The sequence below is a fragment of the Mesitornis unicolor genome, unplaced genomic scaffold (genome assembly GCF_000695765.1).
Source record: "Mesitornis unicolor isolate BGI_N332 unplaced genomic scaffold, ASM69576v1 scaffold11656, whole genome shotgun sequence".
NCBI lineage: Eukaryota > Metazoa > Chordata > Aves > Mesitornithiformes > Mesitornithidae > Mesitornis > Mesitornis unicolor.
Genome location: NW_010190343.1, coordinates 15,916 through 28,778, shown reverse-complemented (window position 1 = coordinate 28,778; position 12,863 = coordinate 15,916). Strand labels below are relative to the sequence as shown.

The window sequence follows — 12,863 nt, the reverse complement described above, 5'->3', positions numbered from 1 at the left end:
CCTCCTCCTTGTATTCAATTCTCTGACAAAAAAAAAAATTGAGATTACATATCCTGTGCCAAACCTCCTTACTGAATGTCCTCACATTTATAGTAGATTGCTCTTAAATGCTGCAAGTTTTGCCAAATGTATTAAATGTTCTTTCAAATTGAGATCAGTAAAATCTGATTTTGTCAGTTAACAGTAATAGCATTTGAATGATGTTTTCTCTCTCTGGTGCATTATTCTGACATAATAAATGACAAAAATAAGAATTTTTTTGAACTTGCACAAGTGTAATCAAGACCAAAATAATATGTTACATTACCAGAATTCTACAAGGTAATCATGGTCTCAAAATCTTCTCTGAGAAGAGATAAGCAAGGTGCCAATACCCAAGGAAGCTAAAAGAGATGGGAAATACTCTTGATAGATTCTAGAACTGAAAAGCTTACATGTAATCCTAAATTCAGTTAAGGATTTTTTCCAGATTCCAAGCACCCTGTTATGTGCTGTAGCTCTTTAAAAAAAATAATTATTTACTGTAAGCAGAATCATTTATGCGCAACAGAATTTGAACAGAACAGCACACTCAATTTTAACTATCAACTTAGTCCAGAAGTGACATTTGCTACTTATTTTCTAAGAAAAGCACCCAAATACAACATTATAAAAATGGACTACAATTCCTACATCTCAACCAATAGCTTTAGGCCTCACTTAAAGCTGGTAAAATAATTCAGACATCGGACAGAAGACTTGAGTACCTGTACTAGTAACCACATTTGACTTCTGGGCTGTACCAAAAACACCTAGGAAAAGTCAAAGTAACAAAACATACCCAAAATTGGGGTTGCCCCCCAGCCCCAACAGATGAGTTTTGCTACTAAAATCTGATTTCATTTAGCTCATGAATAAACAAAAATACTCTACAGCACCGACAATCATCTTTTTCCCCTATATCTGCAGAGTATGGTTCTATATCAACTGGAGTTACAAACACTTCCAAATGTAAACATGCAATGGTGATCCTATTTATCCTGAATGGGATTTATTGATGGCCAGTATAGTAAGTTTAAAAGTTACATAAAACTTTAATAGTTATAGCATAAAGTGCAAGTTTAACACAGCTGGGATACATAAAGCGTACATTGGAGCCAACAAGAGAGCACACCACCAGTACCATACATGGTACACCAATGGAGAAAATCCTTGGTTTTGCAGCAGACACAAACCCTATTAAAATTCATTAACTTCTTTTTTAGAAGATACACATTAACTGGGGCTAGCTACTTGCAGTCAAAAGGAAACAGGAGTGGCCTCCACCTGAAAACTGAAAGGACAAACTGAGTTGCTGAAAGTTTTCTTAGCCCTCTAGATACCCGAAGTGAAGGAAGAAGAGGAGAAGGGATTTTTCCAGACAAGCTGGATAAGCAGAGTTAAACACAGTAGTATGGACAAAACTCAGCCCATCTCCAAACTCCTTTGAAGTTGAACCCATTAGCTCAGTCAGCCAAACTTATGTTGGATGAAGTTGGATACAGCTTCAGTTTGGTCAATACAAGGTACCACCACAGTAGCATCAATCAGCTCAGAACAGGCTATACAGGTATTACACCATTTCAGGTTGGTCTGACAGATCCCTTCTGACACAGCTACATTGCTCAGTCTTTGTAACCTTCCAGTAGCTTCAGCTATAAAATAATTATCTGTTTCTTCACATCATTCTCTCTGAATTAAATTTTTCCTTCAAGCCATACTTTCTAAGCATCTTATTTTCTTTGCTGCCCTCTGTTTTCTCTAAAGTGTCCACATGAACCTTAAAATCCCAAATTGGATGCAGTACTTGACTTGAGCTTTCCCCAGTTCCACCAAGAACAGAAATGGCAACTTCATTGCCTCCATGCCACACTCCTGTCAATGCGACCAGGAGTTATGTTTTCCTTCCCACTACAATCATCCCCTTGCTGATTTACGTTACGCGCAATCCACCAATGACTCACAGTATTTTGCATCCATCTTTAATGCATTTCATGTTCCTGGTTTCAGACCACTTTAAGATCCTTTGCTTTCTAATAACTGTCATCCAAAGGGCATGGAATTCCCTCAAGCACAGTATCATTAAAAACAAAAGTGTAATCATTTGGATGATAAAGATTAATGAAAATGTGCTACAGTTGGTCCCCAGACAGTCATCCCAGTCTAATATATCTGATATTTATGATTTGAAATTCCTTTTGCTGTGCCTCCCATTACAGTAATGTTTCATTATATTTCTTTAGTTCACATATTAATATAATAGTTACCACCTTATGGTTCAGAAATTGCTTTGCCAAATTCCATGCTTCACTGAAATGTTCAGCCCTCTCAACTTGAATACATTCAACTTAGTTGAATATTTGTAGTTATTCTCTACACATTTAAGACAGTTTTTTAATCTATTCTTGTAGTACTGACCACACTTGAATGTTTTTTGGGGATGTCTGTAATCCTTAAAATTCATAAATCAAGCTTATTTTCTCTAGGTCATCCTTCCCATTAGTAATAAGACTGTACTTCTTTCCCGTGTTACTTTACTTCTAGTGTATTTATTGAACCTTCTCTTCTTTTAAGATCCCAACAAAATAATTTTCCAAAAACTAGAATCTTGACCAAAAAACATTCTTTTATAAATAAATAAACAAACAAAAAGACGAGTTAAGTCATTTTCTTGATCTCAGCATACATGGATTTTCAAGGACTCTTTTCTCCTTAAGCTTACTCACAGCCACACACTGTACACTCACTTCACCCGCTTGTGCAGGAGTCCACATCTGTACATAAACATTCACAAAACTCACACACCCCAGAGCCCAATCCTCCCAAATTTGTAATTTCAGTTTCATCAGCAACAAGGGCTGAAAATTGAATATATACTGTAATTACTCTGTATTTAACGGTATTTTCCTACCTTTTTTAAGCCAGCAAATCCTTCTGATTCCAGGAAGAAAAAGGCAAAGGGCATCAACACAAACAAACATAAATTTGAAAAAAGAGAAGCAAGATTCCATAAACCTGCAACAAACACAAAAAAGTTCGTCATAAGTTGCTCAGCTTAAAAAGTTAAACAAGTTACATTTTCCTCCCTTACATTACACTTACATATAAAAATGTAGTACACATAGAAGTGCTAACAGAAGCCAGGTTTTTATTAATATATAATTATTTACAGGTCATTGCTGAAAAATACTCATTGGGTATTTTACTACCACCAGTGAATCTCACAAAATTCAGTTCTGTGTACTCACTTCCTCCCATATTTTTCCTTCAAAAGAAACTCAGACAAATGATAGATTTTAACATCAGCAATACACAAATGCCATCATCACCTCCAAATTAAAAGAAGGTATCATGGTAACAGCAACAGCAGCTTTCAATGATGAGGTGACAGGACCAGCAGACAAGAGGAGAGCAGTGGATGTGTTTTATCTCAGCTTCAGTAAGGCTTTCAACATCATGTCCCATAACCTCCTCAGACTGATCAACAAATTGTGGCCTAGGTAAGTGGACTCTGAGGTAAACTGAAAATTGGGTGAGCTTCCAGGCTCAAAGGGTTGTGACCAGCAGGACAATGTCAGGCTGGCAGCCAGTCACCAGTGGTGCACCCCAGGTCATCAGTACTGCGGTTTACATCTGCATTAATGACTTGGATGATGAGAGAGCGTGCATCCACAGCAATGGCAGAGAAGGCCATTGAGGTTCTGTCAGACACCAAGTTGGACACAAGCCAGCAGCGTGCCCCTGTAACAGAGGAAGCCAAAAGCATCTTGGGCTCCATTAGAAGTGTTGCCAGCAGGTTGAGGTGATCCTTTCTCTCTGCTCAGCACTGGCGGCACACATCTGGAGTGCTGCATCCAGATGTGGGCTCCTCCATGGCCATACTGGACCGAGTCCAAAAGGACCACAGAGATGATTAACGGACTGTGGCAACTGCACGACACAAGCAGAGGCTATGAAAGCCGGAATTGCATGGCCTTGAAGAGAGGACATTATCAATGTATGTAAGTATCTGATAAGGGAGAGGGAAAGAAATAGCAAGTCTCACTTTTCACAGTGGTATCCAGTGAATGGAGAAGAGGCAATAAGCACAAATTGAAAACAAACATAAAAACAACTCGAATGTAAGACTTTTCCCCCCTGAGTGTAGTCAAACACTGCAACAGGCTGTCCAGAGAGGTTCTGCAATCTCCATCCTTTGACATATTCAAAACTCAACCGGGCACTGCCTTGAGCAGCCTTCTCTGACCCTGCTTAGAACAGAAGGGTCAGACTGGATGATTTCCAGAGGTCCCTTCCAACCTCAACCGTTCTGTGACCGAGGTGAAAAATCAACAATTGACTAAAACTAGGACATCTGTAAGACATGTGTCACCTGCAGGAAGAGAAAAGGTTTAGAAAACAACCTGAAGTGATAACTGATCTCCATTAAGGGAGAACTCTCTATTAAAGATTTTCTAAGCTGAACGCTTCCTGAACAACCAGTTTCTGGTGCATAGACATGAACCCATCATCACCCTATCAAAAGCTGTGCAGGATGCAGTGTTTCTTTCTTATAAAAGGAGAATCTTACCTGCAATTTAGCACTAGTGTAGCTAACGGGTTTAACTACTGTCACATGTTCTGCATCCTGAAAACACGGCTTTTCTTTTGTAATTGAGAAAAACAGGCTTAGCCCTCCACCTTCCCCAAAACATACAGTATAGCCCTGCAGAACTGTGCAAGTGTGTACAACGTGAAATCCAAAAAACAACATCTCCCATGAGAAGAAAATGTGAACTAACAGCTTTGTTTACTTCTTTCTTGTCATGTACAGGCTCGTTCATTTTCTTCTTTAAAATTTCCATTTTGGAAAGAATAAGTAAAGAAAGACATTTACTGCATGTCTGGGGAATTCATTATTGAGAGAAATTCCTGTATTTAGTTTCAAATGTAAAACAGTTAGCAGTTATCTTCACCTACAACCCCTTAAAAATGCCTTCACCATATATACTTCCTTTTTTCTTTAAATGAAACTAAATTTCAAAGAGAAATAAAAGGGGGGTAGGAGGAAAGAGGCCAAGAAATCTACTTCTTCAGCAATTGATAGCACCCAACACCAAGAAGCAAAACTTAGCCAAATAAGCTACAGAAAACAAAAGAAGAAAATTCCAAAAGATGCGTGAAATATAATACTCAATTGCTAAAGAAAACAGACTGCCTAAAGGTGGCTAAACTCCAGTGAACAAAGAGGGGGATTTTTCCTTTTGAATTTGCTTAGCCAGGAAGCTCCTGTTACCATTCAAGGAACATTCACACATAGCAACATCAGCAAGAATGTCATTAACAGCCCTTACAGAGGTACATTAACTCAAGCAGTCTGTGAACTTTTTTTCCCCCAGAAAATGAAGACACCAGTGTTAGAGAGAAATACTTCTACATCGGCTTGGAGGTTTTATTTCAGTGGTCTTCCCTAACTGAAGACAGTGCATTCGGTTACCTGATGTGAAGCTGAATACCTGGTTGTCCTAATTTCAGCAGCTCCATTACATGTATATCTACAATGTAAAACACTGCTGCACAGTATGTACAGAGCATTTTAAGGGAGGGGAGAATAGTACCCATCTGGTATGATTTTTAAGAAGTTAAAATCCAAAACTTTACACATTAATAGCTGATAGCAACCACATTCACAGAATAGTAAATTACAGGGCTACAATAGGCACGTGAAGTTATGAGAGGTAAGGACAGGGCTGTACTGCTGCTGATATACACATACACTTTCCTTAAAGTAAGGAACATACAGGACCCTCTTCCTCCCCTACTGTATTTCTTATCCTAATTTCATAGTTCAGAAATCAAATTAAAGTAGACTGAGAAAAATAATTCTACCTTACTACATTGACTACATCATAAAATTGAATGAGGCTTGCAGATATCAATGTGTATAAAAGCCTTAAGCAGTGTGCTGGCCTTTTTTTTTTTTTTAAATTTGTAGCAATCTAAGAATATCCCCTAGAAAACAAGTTAATAAAACAAAAATTGAAAACCTCTCAGCCTTTGGCAAACAGAGTAGACCCTCAGCAATTTTTCAACCCTTATCCATGGCAGTTTTATTACGTTTTACTTCCACCTGGTGGCTGTATCCACCAACAGCACAAGTGAAGAGTTCGCTGTCAGAAGTATTTCTGGGTTTAGTCCAACATGCATTAGGTAAGAGTGTTTACTGGATCCAGGTACAGGCTGTCTGTTTTCAAAAATCAGAAGCATATATTTTCTATATGCCACAACTAATGCAACAATCTACAGTATAAAGACCCTTAATGGTACATTCAACTACCTCAGATGACATCTGTAATGGATAAATCCAGCAAAACGAAATGTTTCAAAGTAATACAAATTTTCCCATTTGATAACAATTGCAAAGCAGTAAGCAAATCATACATGAAGGCTATGCCAGACAGAGTGTTATGGAGATATGAACATTCTCTGAACTTGAGTGCTTGTGATAGCACTATCAAGCTCTTAAAACTTGCCCAGTTATTTCATAACTAACTTCAAGAAGGAATGGCATTACATGGAATAGGTTTGTACAGAGCAGTAAATGCTATTGTGTAAACATAGCGAATACCACAAGAGGGAGCCCTTCCCCAAGGTAACGTTTTGAAAGACCGTACACCGATTTCGTCAAGTTGGAGTAACAGAAGCCTGTGGTCAGATCCAAAATCTACTGATGTTTCTGAAGTCTTCACATCGACTCCGGTAAATCTTGGTTTAGTTCAGTCATGTCTACCCCTAGCATGAGCTTTACAATATACAGTCAAACTTGGACATATCAAGATGCTGAATTTACTTTCTTGCTAGCCATTACTATTGGACTTCATGAAATATAAATTACAACATGCATGCATAGTGGTACTTTTAAAAGGTTATTACATTAAAATCAAAAGGTGGCAGCCACTGAAAAATTCAAAGGCCTTCCTATGCGACAGCTGCTTTCTCCAACAGATTTCTAAATAAACAAAGTTTACTCAAGTAATGTAGCAACACTGACAGAGTGAAATTTCAGAATCATTTATTATATAATTTTTGCTCCCCGAAATATTTTATTGTAGTTTTTCCAAACTCAACTCAGATACAGAATGAAACATTATTTTCCATTAGTTTTATTTTTTTTTTCACATTTGGGAGCAAAGAATATAAATCTGTCTGAGCAGCTAAATCTGTGTGAAAAACGAAAAGTAGCTGGAGGTTTTCTTCCAAGTAGGAGGTATACCAAATTAGCAATCCCCCATGATGAGTGACAAAACACATCACAGAATAACTCAACTAGAAAGAATCTCTGAAGTCCTGTAGTCTAATCTGCTGCTTTAAACACCTAAACTGCAGGTGCAATCAGGTTGCTCAGGGCTTTAGTCAGCTGAGTTTTGGAAAACTTCCAAGGATTTGGATGTCCCAGTCTCTCTGGACAACCTCTCTCAGTGTTTAGCCATGGCCCACTGTGAAGAACTATTGCTTTATGTCCTGCAAGCACTGCTTGTTCCTCTCACTGCATACCCCAGAGAAGAAGCTCGCTCTATGCAAACTCCTCACCAGTTTCAAATTCAGCTGTGCCCAGGCTTCCCTAATTTCACAGCAGTGTATGTAACCCAGGTGATATTTCTACACCTCTCATAGGCAGTATATCCCTACTTCTACCTTCTGTACACTTGCTTTTATGTTTTGAGCTCAGGAGTTCCCCATAAAGCCAAGTCGACCTCTTCCTACACCTGCTCATTTTCTGGCACACTGAGGTTCACATGATGATGCTCAAAGGTTATGGTTGAGAGTAAGCATCTCCACTGACTTCCTTTGCCTTCAGAGCATTCCCCAGTAAGGTCCCACATACACAATTCCTGAAGAGGACAAAGTCTACTGTCCTAAAATGTATGTCTTTATTCTTCCTTTTTCCTTCCGCACTTTTCTCCAGTCTTACATTACTCTGTCAGGGGTCACTGACCACCACACCTACAGTCAGCTCCTCTTTAGTCAAGGGTTTAAAAACCCTATTTCTTTTACTGTCCAGATAACACTAAAATATTCAGATCACTTCAGAAAGATGACAGACAATAAGCATTATTTCCTGTCTTCACCTATCCACATTTAATTTGTTGTAAAAAAAAATTGGATCTGGAATTCTTGAATTTGCTATTTGTGACTATTATTAGACATTAGGAAAGAAAATAAGTTTTTCAGAGAAAAATCCTCCAAAGCCCAATTACTATCTCTTCATAAGAGCAGAAAAAGGGCAGCGCAGTTAACTTGTAAATTATTTGTTCCAGATTAAATACATTGTTTCACATAGCAAAGATACAATATGCTTTCTCCAGCCAAATCTACTAAAGAATGTCCTGTTTTCCACCAGTTATTTCCCTTAGACACATAAAAGTATCCAACTTATTTTCAAACATTAGTATTCATTATACACGTCATAGTCCTAAGCATTTTAGCCAATACCAGAAAGCATGCAAAACTCCCGCTGCCAGACATCAAGGCATCATCACTGCAAGTACAAGTAATATTCCTTTCTTGCATCTTGTTTTCCTTGAAATAGTCCAGTTTTAAGTGGTAAAGAGACACAATATATTCTGTAATTTTCCTTGTTTACAAATAAATCACTAGCAGTTGAATTTAACTACCTAATCCCAACTGCCCATAGCTAGCAAGATTCTTAAAACATTTTTTTTATTTTTAGATAGGCATAAAACTTTTACATTAAAACATGACGAAGAAGTTTGAACAGTGCGTTTTCAAGCTAGCTTCTAATACCATTCACTCTACATTAGCATTCAAAGCACTGAATTTGGTTTAATTCCATTGAGTCTGCATAATTCTTTAAAAAAACCCAGCAGAGCAGTTAAAATAGACATTTGTGATGTATCACACAGCAGTAAAACCAACTAGCCAATAACATATTAACACGTTGATTAGCATCTTAAATGAAAACGGTGTTATTAGTTTGAAAATAATAACATATCTGTGCACATATAATGAAGACATCCATTTTAATTACATTGTGCTGAGTACTAACCATGAATTAGTGAGCCATTTAACCACTGAATATAGTAGTTTTGCGGAAAAGAAAGCAGGATCTCATTGCTGATTATTGAGAAAGGTAGAAGCAGGACTGCACCAGCTGAAACTGCTAGAGTGAAGGTGCTCAAGAACAGCCTGAAATTTAAAGAAATGCACCACTGTTACCACCAACATGCTCTGAACAGGGGAAAAAAAGTAGTTAGCCTACCTGTTAATCAGTGTCTGAAGGGAACACATTCTTACATTGCAAAAGGGCATGAAAAACTGTATTCCACAATATTTCACTTCCAAAAAGCAAATTTCAAATACCAAGTAGTTTACAGAATGCAGTAGAAACAATTAGTTTTTACCACCATTCTTCTATTGGGACTGACATACATTCAGTCCTAATATCATACACAGATTAAATTATTTGAGTTCATGGAATATCTTTTCATAAGTCTTCTATTTTAGTTTTCATTTCCCACATACATACTCAGAATAAGAAAAAATTCCATTTCTAAATTACTACAATTTTCAAAAGCAGAGCAGCTTCTTAATGTCTAAAAAAGTGAGTATAATTATAAATAAATATTTTAACACCAAACTAAAAATATATTGCTTTTCTTTAACAAAATAGTTATTCTAGTATAATCTCATAGTTTGGGATTTTCTGATAGCTGTAAAGTCAATACAGAGAAATTGTTGGAATTATTTAAAATCTTTAAGCTTGTTCTTTTCAGATCCCTATACAACTTATATCAAATGCCACCTTGTGGCATTGAAGAGAACTGTGCTCTTCAAAAGGTAAGACCAACAAAATCATTCTTGCAGAACTAAGCCAATGCTAGAATAAAATTAGAAAGAATTCTCCAAACCTCATGACAAAAAAGGATAAACTTAGGTAGATCATTTCTACAACAGGAATGTCATTAAGTTGCTTACAGAGATCTTACATTTCCTTAACAGCCTACAAATCTATCCCTCATTCACACAACACTTAATTTACAGGCTCAAGTCTGGGTGACTGATATTATTTTAAGAATATATTCTTGTACGGTTTTTTTGTTCATTTCTGAGGTATTTTCTTCTTTTCTTTAATGATGGTTAAGAATTGTAGGTCAGAATTGTGAAACTTAACACACAACAGCCTTTCAAGATGCAACAGCAGTTCGGCTTTGTTTTCTCCCCCCAATCATCTCTCAAATCCTGACAATTATGCTATGCAAAAAAATATCACATGTTTGACAGTTATTGCTTTTTGGAAAAAACACAAACATATAACGAACAAGAGATCTTAGGCTTAAAGAACATGAAGCATTTTGTATTTATAGCAACACTTTCAATGAAAGGCTATTACTCTGATGGAAGTGCTAATCTTGTCTTACACTGTTTTCTCGTGAAGAACACAGTACTTACAACTGATACTTGTACTTTAGAGCTAAACTAAAAAACAGATTCAGAGGGAATAACAGTTAACAAGACAAGTTTATTCTTTGAACACTGAAAAGTTCAGAACCAGGCTAAGACCACAGATGCTATGAAAATTATTTGATCCCAAAGAGCCTTTACTGTTAGAAGAGCTTTCACTGTCATCTTAAAAGCAGAGGAGAACCATAGAATCATTTGGTTGGAAAAAACCTTTAAGGTCAAGTCCAATCAGAAATGCTCTTATAGTTCAGAGCAAAGAGCTTTTGTAGCATTTAAAAGTATGCCTTTTTCTCTCTCTAGATCTGAAGTAGATCTTGTGGCAAATAAGCATTTCAAATTCATAAAAAATAGTGGTATCAGACACTACTGGGAGAAGCACACCTAAAATTTACGTCATCCTTGCACATCTTTCAAGCATGTCACAAATGCACAACTAAAAGTGAACAGCTTGCAATGTACTCAGCACTTTCCCAGGGTACAAGACAAATCAATAAAATACTCAGTGAGCTCCCCTTCCAAAAGGATGGCAGCACCACCACGGAAGAGCTAAAAACATCATAATAGGCAAGCAGCAAGTCCACATAGTTTAGCAAATCATGTAACTGAGAGGGCAACAGCTCATAGATGTTCTGTAAATCTTCAGACATATTTAAATAAGAGATATTAATATCCAGCTTTAAAAAGGAACAGAAAGAGTAGAGATAGTTGCTGGCAGGCCAGCAGGTCTGGCAAGTGTTTGTCTTCCGTTTGTTATGCTTTTTTAAGGCTTTTTTTTTGAGATTATCAAATACAGATGTCGACTTCAGGGTGAGTACTACTCAACTTTCTTCCCAGGATCCATTGCCTCCCTTGACAGACTTCCATAAGTGCAGTGGGAACTTAATCTACCTTCCATAGAAACATACATTTTAGAGAGGTGCAGGTCTTGCACTGAATCTCACATCAGGTTCTCATGCAATATTGTGAACAAGTTTAGGCCTACCAGGAAAACCAGAGGTGAAAAAAGCCCTGTACCAAACCGTCTTGTCTCTTGTCATAATACAAGGTGCCACGTGATCAAATCTTTTTCCCCTCTGTCCTCTAGCAATTTATTTGTTGTCACATTTAAAACGGACTGTTACTTATTTGGAAGCATACAAGATTCCTATCATCATAATATATTCAGGAAAAAAGTTTCCAAAAAGAACTATACATACGATATTCTGTTAACAATGGCATCTTCATCCTCTTGCTCATCTGAAAATTAAATTACAGCAGGTTATATTCAATACTTAAATCATCTTTCTTCAGGATAAAATATTTACCATAAAAATTCAGAATTACTAAAGCAATTTATTAGCATCAGTATTTTAAGAACACTCCTATAAAAATGATTTTTTTTTTGTTAGTCTTAAACTCTTTTCAATCAATCATTGTAACGACAAAGTTATTTCACTTTATTTAAATTTGTAGATCAAAACTTCTTAGAAACATCTTCCAGAGGGCTCTACAGCAAACAAGCTTTCAGATGTCCTACCACAGCTGCTGCTAGGAACTGTCTCTTCTGGCCTCTCTTAACATGCAGAGAGCAGGCAAGCTACAGGAAAGTCTTAAGGTCCATACTAACTACTACTAGAAATTCCTAAATAAATGTTTCACTTTCAGTATTCATGTATTTTTAGAACAAGAAAGCATACCCAGAACAGTAGTGATGACCACTCAGTTGCTTCCCCTTACTCACCTCTCCCTCGCACTCCCAGGGATTTGGGGGAGAGGGGGAAGGACAGTTGTTGTTGTTTGTTTTGAATTTAAGTTACCATCGCCTTCCTTCTGGTATTTCACATCTTACACCATGTTTGTTCACTTATTCCTCAGTTAATATTCCAACATTTTGAAGTATTATCAACATTTAACACAGAGGTCAATCATTAATATATCCTTCAGTTATACTTTATACCTTTCTCTACACACTTCTGTATACAAACGTATGTATTTCTGCATTTGAAATAATTTGAGAGTCAGCTTTCTTCCTTTAAGTCTCCCAGGTCTTCCACAAGAGGTCACTCAATTTAAAAATCTAAGAATAAAGCAAGCCAGGTGTTTTAAGTTCTTAAGTCATGCACACAGTTGAAAAACATGTAGCCACTAACATCATGCTATTTTGAAATTCTTCTGTGAAAGTAGACAGTGTTATTTTTTTCCTGGCTTTTGATGGGAATCTCATGTTGCTTTGAGGGACTAAGTCAAGGTCTCTTATGAATCATCTTGGCTAAAGAGCTTGTTGTAGAAACAGCAAACAACAATTTGTCCTGAAAGAATTTCCAAAGTGCTAACTCTCCAAGTGTGTCTCACCAGGAAGATCCTAGCAGGCTACAACATTTGTCTAAGTAAACGCTCACAAAGCT

General features: G+C 37.1%; 1 protein-coding gene across 1 annotated transcript in view; it reads right to left on the bottom strand.

Moving 5' to 3' along the window:
* The window catches only part of LMBR1 (limb development membrane protein 1), a 64,890-nt gene that overhangs the window by 36,158 nt on the left and 15,869 nt on the right, over positions 1-12,863 (bottom strand). The window contains exons 4-6 of the mRNA XM_010186376.1: positions 11,676-11,715; positions 9,065-9,204; positions 2,930-3,033 (exon numbers count right to left, since the gene is read on the bottom strand). Of these exons, the coding sequence (XP_010184678.1) occupies positions 2,930-3,033; positions 9,065-9,204; positions 11,676-11,715 (284 nt within the window). The remainder of the gene's footprint in view (positions 1-2,929; positions 3,034-9,064; positions 9,205-11,675; positions 11,716-12,863) is intronic.